The sequence below is a fragment of the Tachysurus fulvidraco genome, chromosome 7 (assembly GCF_022655615.1).
Source record: "Tachysurus fulvidraco isolate hzauxx_2018 chromosome 7, HZAU_PFXX_2.0, whole genome shotgun sequence".
Classification (NCBI taxonomy): domain Eukaryota; kingdom Metazoa; phylum Chordata; class Actinopteri; order Siluriformes; family Bagridae; genus Tachysurus; species Tachysurus fulvidraco.
Genome location: NC_062524.1, coordinates 11,457,476 through 11,474,806, shown reverse-complemented (window position 1 = coordinate 11,474,806; position 17,331 = coordinate 11,457,476). Strand labels below are relative to the sequence as shown.

General features: G+C 42.2%; 1 protein-coding gene across 5 annotated transcripts; it reads right to left on the bottom strand.

Annotated features, from left to right (window-relative positions):
- Positions 1-152: 152 nt before the first annotated feature.
- Positions 153-11,700, bottom strand: LOC113641281 (heat shock factor protein 5-like). 5 transcript variants are annotated; one of them, XM_027143890.2, is made up of 9 exons: positions 11,543-11,700; positions 10,724-11,197; positions 2,964-3,224; positions 1,991-2,082; positions 1,685-1,834; positions 1,492-1,581; positions 1,273-1,398; positions 1,055-1,180; positions 153-277 (listed from the first exon to the last, which is right to left on the bottom strand). In XM_027143890.2, exons 1-9 carry the CDS (start codon positions 11,583-11,585, stop codon positions 215-217), a joined length of 1,425 nt encoding a protein of 474 aa, XP_026999691.2. In that variant the 5' UTR covers positions 11,586-11,700; the 3' UTR covers positions 153-214. The 5 variants fall into 5 exon arrangements, with proteins under 5 accessions (XP_026999691.2, XP_026999690.2, XP_026999692.2 ...); XM_027143889.2 differs by having other exon boundaries at positions 1,492-1,617; positions 1,709-1,834; XM_027143891.2 differs by having other exon boundaries at positions 1,709-1,834.
- Between the last annotated feature and the right edge of the window lie 5,631 nt (positions 11,701-17,331).

The window sequence follows — 17,331 nt, the reverse complement described above, 5'->3', positions numbered from 1 at the left end:
ATCAAACTACCATTAAATTTATATTTAAATCTAAAAAAAGAATTATCAATACATACAATATTTTTCTTAAATAGTTATACTTAAATATCAGTAGTTAAATCCTTACAAATATTGCATTGCATTTAATATAATAAATGGCTCTACGATATAAATAAATGCCTATACAATACATCTTTTTATTAAAGAAATTATTCAGGAAATACTAAAGATGGCTTTAATAATTATCTGTGTTCCCACGTGACTTCTCATTGGTAGGCAGAGTGATAAAAGCAGCAACCTGAAAACACACACACACACACACACACACACACACACACACACACACACACACACACACACACACACGCACACACATTTGCACACGCTAATGTTTTGCATCACATAACATAACCTCAAACCTATCACCTCATAAACAGCTGTTTGTTTTGGTATCATGATGGTCACACTATGACATTTGGGTTCCACTTACAGAGACGTTGTCGTCTTGATCATGTCCAATGCAAGCAATCTCTACTTGCACTACTTAGACCATATTTTAAAAAGATTTAATAAAAACATTTCTGTGATATTCAGGCTGAGTACAGCCCATACAGTATGTATGTATTTAAAGAGGCAAGCAGTGACTAAAAACGTCAACAGATTTGTAAATGTCTTCAATCATGCTTTGTTCATGTTAAAGCAGGTGCAAAGAATAGGATTAATCCTAGAGGTTGCTTAGTAAATAGTATACAGTAGATTAAAACCACTTTACCGATAAAAAGCAATTTACATTGCAAACAATTTATGGTAAGGTTATGCTTTAAGTGTTTTTCATTACTTTGCACTTTTGTAAAAAGAAAAAAAAAATCAGTTTCACTTGAAGTCAAAATAAAATTATAATTATACCAAGGTGCCTCACTACACTTATCAGTGCATTTTAGGAGCACACGTGTTAGTGTTTGGATGAAATATGCCCTTGAATTGCCCATTTAAAAATGAAGGGTGGGTGTTCTAGATAGGGGATCATCTAATCTGACTTAACTGTATTATAATAATAGTTTCTGTTTAATCTGACCTGCATTTCATCATCAGTTTTGATTACAGTGCCCAGGTACATGTGACTGTTCCTGGGATCTGAACCCTCAGCTGATTGCCAGTTTGGATCCTGATCAGTGCAATGGAGATAGCCAACTAAGAAGTCCTGGACAATACGTGGTAAGATTCTGTGTTACGGCACGCATTAAGGTTTTATTTTTCATCTCATCTGACCTGCAACCTTCTGATTAATCTGACCTGCACTTCATCGTCCATGTTGAATACAGTGTCTAGGTGCAGATGACTCTTCCTGGGATCTGGAGCATCACCTGCTTGCCAGTTTTGATCCTGATCAGTGCAATGGAGATAGCTGACTAAGGAGTCCTGGACAATAAGTAATAAAATTCTGTGTTACAGCACACATTAAGGTTTTATTTTTACATCTCATCTGACCTGTAACATTTTGCTTAATCTGACCTGCGCTTCATCATCCACGCTGAATACAGTGCCCAGGTTTGTGTGACTCTTCCTGGGATCTGGAGCATCACCTGCTTGCCAGTTTTGATCCTGATTAGTGCAATGGAGATAGCTAACTAAGGAGTCCTGGACAATAAGTAATAAAATTCTGTTACAACACACATTAAGGTTTTATATTTACATCTCATCTGACCTGCAATGTTCTGCCAAATCTGACCTGCGCATCATCGTCCACGTTGAATACAGTGCCCAAGTTCATGTGACTCTTCTTGGGATCTGGAGCAACACCTGCTTGCCAGTTTGGATCCTGGCCAGTGTACAGGAGGTGGCTAAATGAGTCATCCTGGACAAAAAGTAGTAATATACTGTGTTACAGCACACATTAAGGTTTAACATTAAAATTTCTAACAAACCTTATTGTAGCTACACAGGCTAAAATAATTGCACTGACAATTCCTTTTGATTAGAATGTAAACTTAAAAAGATTCTTAGCTCTCACAGGAAAATAGCCACAATGAGCAAAGGAGTCAATTTCCTGTTGGGAGCATGACGTGTTTGAATCCAAGGAGCCCGGAATACAGCATGTATATTCTAAAACAAAAGAAACACAAAACAATGAAGGCTGACAAAAGGCTTGCTGTTCGGTAACATGTTACCAACATTTCACTAATACATTATTCTGGAACTATATTTCAATTCAATGCAGCTCTTAGTGTCCATCTACGTGACTAAATGGCAAGGTGAAATATCAGGTGTTAAAATAACTGTGTTACCCAATTAGCCCCTGGGGATTAATAAAGTATTCTGATTCAGATTATAAACATATAATGGACACGGAAATAATGTAAAGCCTGACTCATATACTGGTTGGCCGATTTAAGGGTTCATTAAATCCACAGAAATCATGTGCATAAAGCAACACAAATAACAAATACAAATGAAATGTTCTACAGGAACAACCAGAAGGATTTCAAACAACCCAAATGTACTGCCAAGTGCAGTAATCACTTGAAGTTTGTTAACAAGTAGTTTATGCAAGGCATTGTGGGACTTGCTGGTTATAGTGCCTGCATAAAGGAAATCCATGTTCTGAAAATGTTAATATTTATAATATTTATTTGATGTTACTGTAATATTTTTACATTCTTTGTGCTTTATACTACATTTACTGTATTATTAAAGGCTAGACAGATCAGGGAAGCACAATTTATGTACAATGTATAATAGAATTATACTGACTGATATTATGATATATTTCATCTTAATTTATATTCTTTATTTGGGAAAAGATATATGTTACCTATTATCTGTCAACACGAAAATTGTGAAACAATGGACTGGGCTACATCCCAAATTGCATGCAAGCATGCATCATACTAATGCCCGATAATATTGTATTTGCTACAGCAGCATGCAACTGGACTGCATAGAAGGCTTAGGGTAAATAAACTATTACACTTTTAACTATTCACCTCCTGCTTTGTAAAATCTGCATTGCAGGTAATTAGGTATGAAGGCACCTAAATTCCCATCAGGCACTGCATAGTGTGAGCCCTGTTGCATTGGGCTAGATGGAGGTGCACCTGGAAAATCCATCTGGAGGTCACAGGACTCTGAGCTTGTATCATCATGACCTGTTACAAGTGCCTGTGAGGTTTGGGGTGTTGTTTCGAACCCCTTTACCTGCTGAGAGTACAGGTGAGGAGTTCCCTGATGCTCAACTAAATCTGTGCCTGAACAGATAGAGACAAATCATACTGTACATTAATGAAAGAAAAGGCAAGAAAGTTAGCTAGCTGGCACTTTTTCTCTTTGTCTGTATTCTCTACAAATTCCTACACATTCTTACAAATTCGTTTTAAAGGACCAGGGGTCTCATTTATAAAACTGTGCGTAGGATCCCTACGTACGTAAACCAGCCTCAAATCCCGCCCTGTACACGCCCATTTTTAACCATAAATAGTCAATGCAAATCACTGTGCGGGCACGAGAGTGGACCTCATTATAATGAGTTTCCTCTGCGCTCTGCGGGTTTAAAAATGGGGTGAGGAGCCAGCGTCTCAGGGGTAGCCGCTTTTTTATATTAAAAGCAACATTGTTATAATTACATTAAAAACAAAATTGTTACATTTTCTACGTTTTAATATCGTTAAATTCACCAAGAAGCCAGCCATCACGTACTGCGCCTGCATTTAGTCTGTTCCCTACACTGTTATGTGTCAAGATAAAGGAATCATGTGTTGAACCAGGCCAGCGTGCCACAATGTTTGTGAGGGTCATGTTGGAGTCACATATGATTTGCTTTCTATTAATATCCATCCATCCATCCATCCATTTTCTACCGCTTATCCGGTGCCGGGTCGCGGGGGCAGCAGTCTAAGCAGGGACACGCAGACTTCCCTCTCCCCAGACACTTCCTCCAGCTCTTCCGGGGGAATACCGAGGCGTTCCCAGGCCAGCCGAGAGACATAGTCCCTCAGCATGTCCTAGGTCTTCCCCGGGGCCTCCTCCCGGTTGGACATGCCCGGAACACCTCCTCAGGGAGGCGTCCAGGAGGCATCTGAAACAGATGCCCGAGCCACCTCAGCTGACCCCTCTCAATGTGGAGGAGCAGCGGCTCTACTCTGAGCTCCTCCCGAGTGACTGAGCTTTTCACCCTATCTCTAAGGGTGCGCCCAGCCACCCTGCGGAGGAAACTCATTTCGGCCGCCAGTATCTGGGATCTTGTCCTTTCGGTCATGACCCAAAGCTCATGACCATAGGTGAGGGTAGGAACGTAGATCGACTGGTAAATAGAGAGCTTCGCCTTGTGGCTCAGCTCTTTCTTCACCACAACAGATCGGTATATCGACCGCATCACTGCAGAAGATACACCGATCCGCCTGTCGATCTCCCACTCCATCCTTCCCTCACTCGTGAACAGGACCAAGATACTTAAACTCCTCCACTTGAGGCAGGAACTCTCCACCAACCTGAAGGGGGCAAACCACCCTTTTCCGGCTGAGAACCATGGCCTCGGACTTGGAGGTGCTGATTCTCATCCCCGCCGCTTCACACTCGGCTGCAAACTGTCCCAGTGCATGCTGAAGGTCCTGATTTGAAGAATCCAACAGGACAATATTATCTGCAAAAAGCAGAGACGAAATCCTGTGGTCCCCAAACCGGACTCCCTCCCTCCTTCTATTAACATAAGCAAATTCATTTTCAAATGGTGCCCTTATAGAAACATGAGTGCAGTCAATTGTGCCAATTACATTTGGGATACCAGACATTGCTGCAAATTGCATTTTAATTTCGGCCTGTTATCGCACAGTGTAGGGGAACATGATGTATCGACTACCCATATTAAGTATAGCATTCAAAACGACAGATATTATGGCACTCAGGGATGGCTGTGATATACCAGACATATAGGGTGAGATGACAATAGAATTATTTCATATACAAAAAGGTCTTAGACACAAAGCTGAGGATTACTTATAGTTTTTTATATATAAATAATTTACCTGTCTGCCAATTCCTGCTGGAAACAACCGGTTGCCAAGAACCCCAGAGTGGTGAGGACTTGTATATAGACTGGGATGGCATGGTTCCGGCGTGTTGCCCTCTCTAATACTGGACCCAATTCAACACATAGATCTAAGAGCACAGCTCTAGGGAATCTAAATCGACTTATTAGCCAGTGATCATCATTGCCCTTGAAAACTCGTTCTCTCCTTATTCTGCCATTGGCGTAATCCTTCAACAGTGCCAGCAGTGCCATCATGAAGCATTACATACCCGGGTCACCGGAGGATTTATATGTTTCTAGCAATTAGACTGAGCGTTAACACCTTGACAAAATCACAGAATTAATTTGTGGGCGAAAATGTAAGACAAAAATGTTATAGTGAACACATGCTTCTTCATGACGGTTTTGTAATGAACACCGTAGTTAGGACCGATGATGAGTAGCGATTGTGCTTCACAACTGTATTTGAAGACTCTGACATTTTATGATATATGTACATTAAGGAAAATATTTTTTATATATATATATTTTTATATAAATATTTACCCCTCCTTGAACCGCCACCTTATTGTGGTGGAGGGGTTTGCGTGCCTGAATGATCCTAGGAGCTATGTTGTCTGGGGCTTTCTGCCCCTGGGAGGGTCTCCCAAAGCAAACAGGTCCTAGGTGACAGGCCAGACAAAGAGCGGTTCAAAAACCCTTATGAGGAAAATTAAAACAAGGTCCGTGACGTCGCCCAGTATGGCGCAACCGGGGCCCCACCCTGGAGCCAGGCCTGGTGGCCGGGTCTTACCCCTTCAGCTCGAAGAAGCGACGTGGGGCCAATCTCCTGTGGGCCCACCACCTGCAGGAGAAACCGTAAGGGGCTGGTGCAATGTGGATTGGGTGGCAGTCGAAGGCGGGAGCCTCGGCGACCCAATCTCCGGACACGGAATCTGACTCTAGGGACATGGAATGTCACCTCACTGGGGGGGGGAAGGAGCCTGAGCTGGTGCGGGAGGTTGAGAGATACCGACTAGAGATAGTTGGGCTCGCCTCCACGCACAGCTTGGGCTCTGGAACCCAACTCTTTGAGAGAGGCTGGACTCTCTACTACTCTGGAGTTGCCCGCGGTGAGAGGCGGCGGGCTGGTGTGGGCTTGCTCATAGCCCCCCAGCTCAGCAGCCATGTGTTGGAGTTCACCCCGGTGAACGAGAGGGTTGTTTCCCTGCGCCGTCTGGTCGGGGAGAGGTCTCTCACTGTTATTTGTGCTTATGGGCCAAATGGCAGTGTAGAGTACCCGACCTTCTTGGCATCTCTGGGAGGGGTGCTAGAAAGTGCCCCGACTGGGGACTCCGTCGTTCTACTGGGGGACTTCAACGCTCACGTGGGCAGCGACAGTGACACCTGGAGGGGCATGATTGGGAGGAACGGCCCCCCCGAACTGAACCCGAGTGGTGTTCTGTTATTAGACTTCTGTGCCAGTCACAGTTTGTCCATAACGAACACCATGTTCAAGCATAAGGGTGTCCATCAGTACACATGGAACCAGGACACCCTAGGTCGGAAGTCGATGATCGACTTTGTGGTTGTTTCATCTGACCTCCGGCCGTATGTCTTGGACACTCGGGTAAAGAGAGGGGCGGAGCTGTCAACTGGACAGACTTGGCAGACCCAAACGTAGTGTGAGGGTCCGCTGGGAACGTTTGGCAGAGTCTCCTGTCAGAGAGATCTTCAACTCTCACCTCCGGCAAAGCTTCAACCAGATCCCGAGGGAGGTTGGAGACATTGAGTCCGAGTGGACCATGTTCTCCACCTCCATTGTCGATGCAGCCGCACGGAGCTGTGGCCGTAAGGTCTCCAGTGGCTGTTGTGGCGGCAATCCCCGAACCCGGTGGTGGACCCCGGAAATAAGGGATGCCGTCAAGCTGAAGAAGGAGTCCTATCAAGCCTGTTTGGCTCGGGGGACTCCGGAGGCAGCTGATAGTTACCGGAGGGCCAAGCGAGCTTTAGCCCGGGTGGTTGAAGAGGCAAAAACTCGGGTCTGGGAGGAGTTCGGTGAGGCCATGGAGAAGGACAATCGGTTGGCCTCGAAGAAATTCCGGGGGTGAATGAGATCCGGCCTGAGTACCTTAAGTCTCTGGATGTTGTGGGGCTGTCTTGGTTGACACGCCTCTGCAACATTGTGTGGCGGTTGGGGACAGTGCCTCTGGACTGGCAGACTGGGGTGGTGGTCCCTCTGTTTAAGAAGGGGGACCGGAGGGTGTTTTCCAACTACAGAGGGATCACACTCCTCAGCCTCCCCGGAAAAGTCTATGCCAGGGTACTGGAGAGTAGAATTCGGCCGATAGTCGAACCTTGGATTCAGGAGGAACAATGCGTGTTTCGTCCTGGTCATGGAACACTGGACCATCTCTATACCCTCACCAGGTTGCTGGAGGGTTCATGGGAGTTTGCCCAACCAGTCCACATGTGTTTTGTGGATCTGGAGAAGGCATTTGACTGTGTCCCTCGTGGTGACCTGTGGGGGGTGCTCTGGGAGTATGGGGTTCGGGGCCCTCTGTTAAGGGCTGTCCGGTCCCTATATGACCGGAGCAGGAGTTTGTTTCGCATTGCCGGCAGTAAGTCAAACTTGTTCCCGGTGCATGTTGGACTCCGGCAGGGCTGCCCTTTGTCACCGGTCCTGTTCATTATTTATATGGACAGGATTTCTAGGCGCAGTCGGGGGCCGGAGGGAGTTCCGGTTTGGGGACCACAGGATTTGCTTTTTGCAGATGATGTTGTCCTGTTGGATTCTTCAAATTAGGAACTTCAGCATGCACTGGGACGGTTTGCAGCCGAGTGTGAAGCGGCGGGGTGATGAGAATCAGCACCTCCAAGTCCGAGGCCATGGTTCTCAGCCGGAAAAGGGTGGTTTGCCCCCTTCAGGTTGGTGGAGAGCTCCTGCCTCAAGTGGAGGAGTTTAAGTATCTTGGGGTCCTGTTCACGAGTGAGGGAAGGATGGAGCGGGAGATCGACAGGCGGATCTTCTGCAGTGATGCGGTCCGATCTGTTGTAGTGAAGAAAGAGCTGAGCTGCAAGGCGAAGCTCTCTATTTACCAGTCGACCTACGTTCCTACCCTCACCTATGGTCATGAGCTTTGGGTCATGACCGAAAGGACAAGATCCCAGATACAGGCGGCCGAAATGAGTTTCCTCCGCAGGGTGGCTGGGCGCACCCTTAGAGATAGGGTGAGGAGCTCAGTCACTTGGGAGGAGCTCAGAGTAGAGCCACTGCTCCTCCACATTGAGAGGGGTCAGCTGAGGTGGCTCGGGCATCTGTTTCGGATGCCTCCTGGACGCCTCCCTGGGGAGGTGTTCCGGGCATGTCCAACCGGGAGGAGGCCCCGGGGAAGACCTAGGACACGCTGAGGGACTATGTCTCTCGGCTGGCCTGGGAACGCCTCGGTATTCCCCCGGAAGAGCTGGAGGAAGTGTCTGGGGAGAGGGAAGTCTGGGTGTCCCTGCTTAGACTGCTGCCCCCCGCGACCCGGCCCCGGATAAGCGGTAGGAAAAAAAATGGATGGAAAATATTTAGTTTTTACACTGTGCTCCGCAGTTCTCTAATAAAAGTGTATTTCATGCTATTCTGTATCACATGTAGTCAGGCCATCTCCTCCTGCCCTCCCCTTGTGGACAATCTAACTGTAAGGCAGCGCTGATTATTCATTCATTCATTCATCTTCTACTGCTTATCCGAACTACTCGGGTCACGGGGAGCCTGTGCCTATCCTCAGGCGTCATTTGGCATCAAGGCAGGATACACCCTGGACGAATTAGCGCTGATTATTATTATTATTATTATTTTTGAATACATTTTGAATTACGTTTGGATTTTACTAAATGTATATAGCCTAAAACAATTGGCACAAATAACACTGTTGGATTTATTCTTCATGATAATGTGTATATAACGTATGAAATGGAGTGAAAATTAAATGTCATTAATTCTTATAATCGTTCAAATGAATTTTCTACAATCTAACTTCAGTTCACGACCTCACCATCTGTGTCGCCAATTCCCTTTGTCTCCAGAATGTGCGTACGCACATCTCAAAGTTTGCTTAACACTAGGTTTACTGGATTTTTTATTTTCTGGTGCGGGTCCCAAGGTGTGATTCCCCCCGTTGAGATTTTCACAGTTCTTCAGCCCTGCTTTTGTTGTGCAAACACCCCAATCACCTGTGAGGCCTGGCTCATTTGCATTTGTTCACTCAGAGTAGCTCAGATCCAAGGCAGACCAAACCTCTGTCTGTGACGGAAACCTTCACAGTCTATCTATACAAAATAGTCTGTTTAATTTATATTGAAAAATTGTGTGCTAAGGTTTGTCATTGCCATAGTACATATCATATTTATATAACCCTTGTGCAGACCTGGGGTCTATTTGACTCATCTGGAAAGTTTAATGTGTCATAACTTGGGTTTCCTTCCACATATTTGCCTGAAATTTACCAGGATTGTTCCAAATTATGAACTTTGAAAGTAAAATTAATCTTGTCCTCCCGGGTCAATTTGACCCGGCCACATTTAGTGGGGCAATAGGTCACACTTTTGCCCTCTTCAGCGCAATGAACATACATACAGACACAAAAATGCACACATAAAATGTCCACTAACACACTCACCCAAAACACACACTCACACACCACAGACACACACACACACACACACACACACACACACACACACACACACACACACACAAATTGGGCATTGCATTTCAGTATGCCTTTTGATACACGTTTGATATGCCTTTGCCTAGCAAAGGAGTGTGTATGAGACATGAGGAGTGTGTTTGGAACAGTAAGAGTGTGTATGAGACATGAAGAAAAGTGTGTATGAGACATCCCTTACTTGGGAAAGAATGAAAAGTTGCTAATACATGATTAAAATGGAACTTGCTAACACTTCAGTCTCCAATGTATGTTTGTAGACAAATGTCATAAGCTGAGTGAAGTTATGGTCCATGGCTTTTGACATGTTATACATACAGAATAAAATGATGTAATTTAATTTTCATTGGCCATCAATGAATTACAACACCAAAAGTGAATTTTGAGACGGAACAAGAACCCAACATGCCTCCACAGAAGATGCACCGTGGTACTGGGAAGCCCTGTTTGAGCCAGACGACAAAAGACGGCACTGTGTGGGTAGAGGAGGACATTGGAATGCCTAGTGCAGTAGCAAATCGCTTGTGCTTCACTGCACAAGCTGGACCCTGGGCGACTGGGGTACTTTCCCAAGTAAGGAGATGCATTGCAGACATATTTGGTCTCCAAATCCGTGGCCATCCAGAACTTGATCCCAAATTTAGGTGCGCACATTTTCCGGTCAAGTTTGTTTTTTATAGATCACAACCTTTGTGCGAAAACTGGCGTACGCACGTTTCCAGCCCCGTTTTGTGCGTACGCATGCTTTATAAATGAGACCCCTGGTCTTATTAGGAAATTGGAAAGGAAGGTGGAAGGGTCCAAGAGGCATGAATATGCACACAGGGCCCAAAAATCTGTGGTCTATGCTTAGATTGCATTCCTACATGCATTTTTCTACAAATTCCAATCCTTCATTCAATTACTTACTTGATAACCCAATCAGAGCACCCAGTTTTATTTTTATCTGAAACTGACCAGGGCAAAGTAGATACTATAGGTGAATGAATGCATAAATGAAAGTATAAATTATAGTTTATCTACTGACCGACTACAGTAGAGTTCTCTGGTGACTTCAGCATCAGATAATCGAAACGTCTTGACTGGTTGGACTCTTCTATCCCAGCTGCAAGCTTGGCCTTGTAGGAAGGAGTGAGTCTCTTTAGGTTGACCAGAAGCTCTGGGTTAGTTCGTTTGAAGTGTGGGTTGCAAAAGTGATGTATGGTGCCGTCTTTCTTCAATAAGGTCTCATAATCTGGGTGCACTTTTCTGAATCCATACAGGTTTAGCTGGCGAACAAAACTGATGAAACCTGTCGTTTTGAAATACTTGTTCATCTGCTTGTCAGCTGTAGATAGCACTTCAGCTTCGAAGGCTTCCTGACAGATCAGTATTCCTTCCCCACTGTCATCCCAGCAGATTGAGCAAATCTGGGGATCATTCACCAAATGCCACAACTTGCTGGGAAATTTTCTGCGGTTCATCCGGACGGAGAGAAGTATTTCACTGACCTCCATCCCAGCTAAAAGATTTGTAACCAACAGATAGGAGCTGAGTGTTATTGAACTGTAGATGTTTATCCATATAGACAATTGTTTAAAAAAGTAAACTAGTTAGCATTGTGGGTATCTAACACATTTATAAATCTTCATTAACAAATGATTTGTTAAACAAACAAACAAACAAATAAATAAAGAAATAAAATAATGATTAAGAAGTCAAAAAATTTCCATCAGTTAGATCCAGAGTTGTTTGTTTGTCCAGAATAGCAACAGCTGTCCCGAGTGGAAAATAAATTAATTAATAAATAAAAAGTCGATATGAATTGCACGATGGGATTATTTCTGATTATATCATACACAAATACCTGATTTTTCGTGTTTTTCTGAAGGATCCTCGATTTCAATCATGATAAGAAGCGTTTAAACAATTTAATTTAGAAACCGTTAATCACACGCAGGGCGATTAAATTATAAAGTAAACAAGTGGAGGCGCGTTAATTCTAGAACGTTCTGCTGAAATTCAGTAAAATTCAGTAAGTGCCCGCGCGTATCTAACAGCCCCCCCAACACACACACACACACACACACACACACACACACACACACACACACACACACACACACACACACACACCACCACCACCACCACCCCGCGCCCAATAAAAAAATAGGAAATAAAACATTAATGGAACACAAACATCAAGTCAGTTCAAAGCATGGGCGTAAATTTTATTTAACAGTAGGGGGGACAATAAATATAAAATTTCTCATGAGCAATTTTTGAAGGGTGACACAAATAATACAGTCTACTTGTACTTTGCTTTTATCATTATTATTGTAGCATGGAGACTGTCATTATGGTTATTTTCAAAGTTTTTCTCAGGTTCAATGAAAAAGCAGATTTTTCTTCAAAACTTTATTGCATTGTTTGTTTACAGTTAAGCCATCAACATACAATAAAATATAAACATGACTGTTATTGTGAAAAAATATATATAAAATAAGTATTATTTTGTAACAAAATCAATTATTAAATAATCAATTTACAGTAACTGCTCTATTTATAAAAACAACAAAACGACTTTGGCGTATTAGTTATTGGCGTAACAAGCTATTGTAAACAAGCTAACGTTAACTAGATAAGTAATTTTTTAATCGCTAATATAGCAGATTCATGGAAAATTACATCGGTAATCAGCATTTTGCCGAAACTAATTTATGAATGAGTCTGCATCAACTAGAATACCTTTATTTAAAGTGAATAAAATACCCTACTTAATGGAGTTCAACATTAATTGAGCCGCAGTCACACACCTGTATGCAGAGTAGGTGAGATGAACTGGGAAAGCAGGCAGTGGGTCAAACCACTGTGAGGAAAGGGAGGGGGAACTGTTTCTAAATGCATTTTTTGCGTTTGTTTTGTTTTCTACTTACACAATTATTTAAGTATACATACATAAATAAATTTTTCACAATAGAGAGTGCGATATTTTTAAAATAATTTTTGGGGGGACAATCTTCGGATGGGGGGGACAACCCTCGGATGGGGAGGGACATGTCCCCTCCGTCCCCACCCCGTCCCCACCCGGGATTTACGCTCATGGTTCAAAGTAAATCGATCCGCAAATTAAATGGACAATCCATAATAAAATCCATGTTGTAGCTCCTCAATAAAAGATAAAATGTATTAATGTTCTGGCGAATGTTAGACACAGTATGAAAAGGATTAAACACAGTAAACACTGATTGTCTGACTATGTGTTCTGTTCATTTACACGGGGATTTCTATAGTTTTTCCGTCTTTATTTAAATATAAGATCTCTCCATGTGTGCCGTTTTTGCATGTGCTTTCTCACGAGATTAAATGTGTTTTTGATGGTGGAGCTCAACTACAACTACATGATTCGCTACTGTCTCTCTATTACTGCTCTGTCTGCAGGTCATCGCTTTTGTGCAAGAAAGTTTTATAATGCACTTAATTTATGGGTTTACTAAAAAAATTATCCTTCATTTTGTATATGTGTTCTTTTGCATTTCGTTCTTAATTGTTATAAAAAGGTCTGTATAATTCTCCTGGAGAAAATATATTTCTAATTCATAAAACTAATAAAGTATTTGTTAAATATACACAATTTTGTGAGTTTATCCAACGTCAATACTTAAAAAAATAAGTAACACACATGAATTAACAAATAATTTTTGTTGTTTCAAATTAAAATCTAGGTCATGTAGCTAATTTACTTTAAAAAAGCATAAATAATCAAGTTGAACTAACATCAAATATTACTGAATTAATTCGTTTTAATTATATCGATTGATTAATTAATTAAGTAAGTAATTATTTAAACTTTATAGCCACTAAAAATCAAAGTGTTAAAACACATTTAAAGCAGGCCCGGCTCCACAGTTGATTTTAGTTGATGTAAATAGTTATTTTAAAAGAATTGCCCCATTTATAAAATCTAAAGTTAGTTACTTAATTGATACAAGATCTGTTAAGGGGTCAAAAAAATGCAAAAAGAGAGAATTTAAAAATATACATATTAACCATTTTTATATATATAAAGTTACTAAATAGTTCCAAAATATGTACAAAAAATATTAAAAATGAAGAAAACGCAACAATAACAAACAACCCTAACAATTGTCTTAAATATATGGTATTAAAACTACGTATAGACATGAGAGATTAAAGCATTAAAGACACCCCCCCCCCCCCCCAAAAAAAAAAAAAAAAAAAAAAAAAAAAAAAAAAAAAACAATAATCTGACTGGCCCACCTGGAATATCACTTCGCCCAACTTTCATTTCATATCTGGAGCCGGGCCAGATTTAAAGACATAGGGCGTTTTTACACCTGGGGCCTCATATATAAAGCGTGCGTACGCACAAAACGGGGCTGGAAACGTACGTACGCCAGTTCCCACGCAAACGTTGTGATCTATAAAAAACAAACTTGACGGGAGAATGTGCGCACCTTTAAGCAAACTTTGAGCCGTGCGTACGCACCTTCTGGAGACAAAGGGAATTGGCGACACAGATGGTGAGGTCGTGAACTGAAGTTAGATAGTAGAAAATAAATGTGAGAAGAACGATTATAGGAACTATTCATTCATTCATTCATTCATTCATTCATTCATTCATTCATTCATTCATTTTTTACCGCTTGTCCGAACTTCTCGGGTCACGGGGAGCCTGTGCCTATCTCAGGTGTCATCGGGCATCAAGGCAGGATACACCCTGGACGGAGTGCCAACCCATCGCAGATTATAAGAATGAATGACATTTAATTTTCACTCCATTTCATACGTTATATCTACATTATCATGAATATTAAATCCAACAGTGTTAATTGTGCCAATTGTTTTAGACTATGTACATCTAGTAAAATCCAAACGTAATTCAAAATGTATTAAAATAATAATAATAATAATAAGAAGAAGAAGAAGAAGAAGAAGAAGAAGAAGAATTATTAATAATTATAATAATAATATAGCTGCAAGCAGCGATGGCGGGCCCTCGCACGTTTTTTTATCACTATACAGTGCCTCCCAGAAAACAATGCATGGTGGGCAAGTGCATGAAGTGTGTAAATATCAGTGGACTATTTTATGTTGTTACTAACCTATTTGGGGACTGTAGGTAAATGAAACCCCACATTTTAGACAAACGGGGGTGCTATTGAGCCACTTAAGAGACACACCTTTTTCTGACCTTTTTGTCCACACTTAACAGCCGACAAATGTGAAGTATGTGTCAAATTTCAAGTTAATCTAAAGCCTTAAATATGCCTGAATTAAAAGTAAACTTTGACACGATGCCATGGCAACAGTGTGTGAGATATCAAAAATCTGTTTGCGATTTCGCATTAGATGCAATCGCATGAATCCTCTAGGAGGAGTATTTAAAAGTTCATTGCATGCAAATGTGAAAAAATCCACCTTTGTGACTGACACACTTCCTGGGGCCTGTTGGTGGCGCTATACCCGGGACTCACAATAAGCACATCGATGCGATCGGAATCCTTGGCCGAACATACACGCTGCGTGTCATCACAATAAGACATTTCTTGCTTTAGATATTAGACATTTTCTGTTTCTTTGAATTTGCCATAACTTAGTTGCCTTGCCATGGCAGCACTGTTCGAGATATCAAAAATCCCTTCGAAATTTAGCAAGTGCAATGTCTCGGCATCATGTTGACCACTTTTGGTGTCAATCGCATGAATGTCCTAGGAGGAGTATTTAAAAGTTCACCGCATGCAATTATGAGATAATCCAAAATGGCCAACTTCCTGTTGGGCGGAGCTTATAGTTTAGAGCGCGAAAGTTGTTCGGGTCGATGAGATCTATATGCGTACCAACTCTCATACATGTGCGTACATAATTGCCCGATCCGTGCACAAATGTTTGTTTTTTCATTACAGGGGGCGCTACAGAGCCCCCCTGCCACGCCTGTATTCCAGCCTTTGCCCGAGCCTAGCGTCATACGACTCTGACATGTGTGCCAAATTTCAAGAGTTTTTGAGCATGTTAAGGGACCCCAATTGATCAATGTGTGCAAAAATAAATATATATATATATATATATATATATATATATATATATATATATATATATATATATATATATATATATATATATATTTAGCTGCAAGCAGCGATGGCGGGCCCTCGCACGTTTTTTTATCGCTATACGGTGCCTTCCAGAAAACAATGCACGGTGGGCAAGTGCATCAAGTGGGTATTTGACATTGTTAGTGACCCATTTGGGGACTGTGGGTAAATGAAACCCCACATTTTAGACAAACGGGGGTGCTAGTGAGCCACTTAAGAGACACACCTTTGTCTGACCTTTTTGTCCACACTTAACAGTCGACAAATGTGATGTATGTGTAAAATTTCAAGTTAATCTAAGCATGCCAAAAGCCTTAAATATGCCTGAAATAAAAGTAAACTTTGACACGATGCCATGGCAACGGTGTTTGAGATATCAAAAATCCGTTCGCAATTTCGCATCTCTAATATCTCTGCGTCAGGTGGCCAAGTCTGGTCTCAATTGCATGAATCCTCTAGGAGGAGCATTTACAAGTTCATTGCATGCAAATGTGAAAAAATCCACCTTTGTGACTGACACACTTCCTGGCTCCTGTTGGTGGCGCTATGTCAGAGATTCACAATAGGCACATTGATGCGATCGGAATCCTTGGCCGAACATACACACCGCGTGTCATCACAATAAGACATTTTTTGCTTTAGATATTAGACACTACCTGTTTCTCTGAATTCGTCATAACTTAGTCGCCTTGCCATGGCAGCACCGTTCGAGATATCAAAAATCCTTTCGGAATTTAGCAAGTGCAATATCTCGGCATCATGTTTCCCCACGTTTGATGTCAATCGCATGAATCCTCTAGGAGGACTATTCTGACATGTGTTCATTGCATGCAACTGTGAAAAAATCCGCCTTTGTAACTGACACACTTCCTGGGGCCTGTTGGTGGCGCTATACCTGGGACTCACAATAAGCACATCGATGCGATTGGAATCCTTGGCCGAACATACACACCACGTGTCATCCCAATAAGACATTTTTTGGCTTAGATAGAAGACACTTCCTGTTTCTCTGAATGCGCTATAACTTAGTCGCCATGGCAGCAGCGTTCGAGATATCAAAAATCCCTTCGCAATTTAGCAAGCGCAATGTCTCGTTTTGGTGTCAATCGCATGAATGTCCTAGGAGAAGTATTTAAAAGTTCACCACATGCAACTTTTGTGACTGACACACTTCCTGGCACCTGTTGGTGGCGCTATGTCCGAGATTCATAATAGGCACATCGATGCGATCGGAATCCTTGGCCGAACATGCACACCGCGTGTCATCACAATAAGACATTTTTTGCTTTAGATATTAGATATTTCCTGTTTCTCTGAATTCGCCATAACTTCGTTGCCTCGCCATGGCAGCACCGTTCGAGATATCAAAAATCCTTTCGGAATTTAGCAACTGCAATGTCTCGGCATCATGTTTACCACGTTTGGTGTCAATCGCATGAATTCCCTAGGAGGACTACTTAAAAGTTCACCGCATGCAATTATGAAATAATCCAAAATGGCCGACTTCCTGTCGGGCGGAACTCATAGTTTAGAGCGCGAA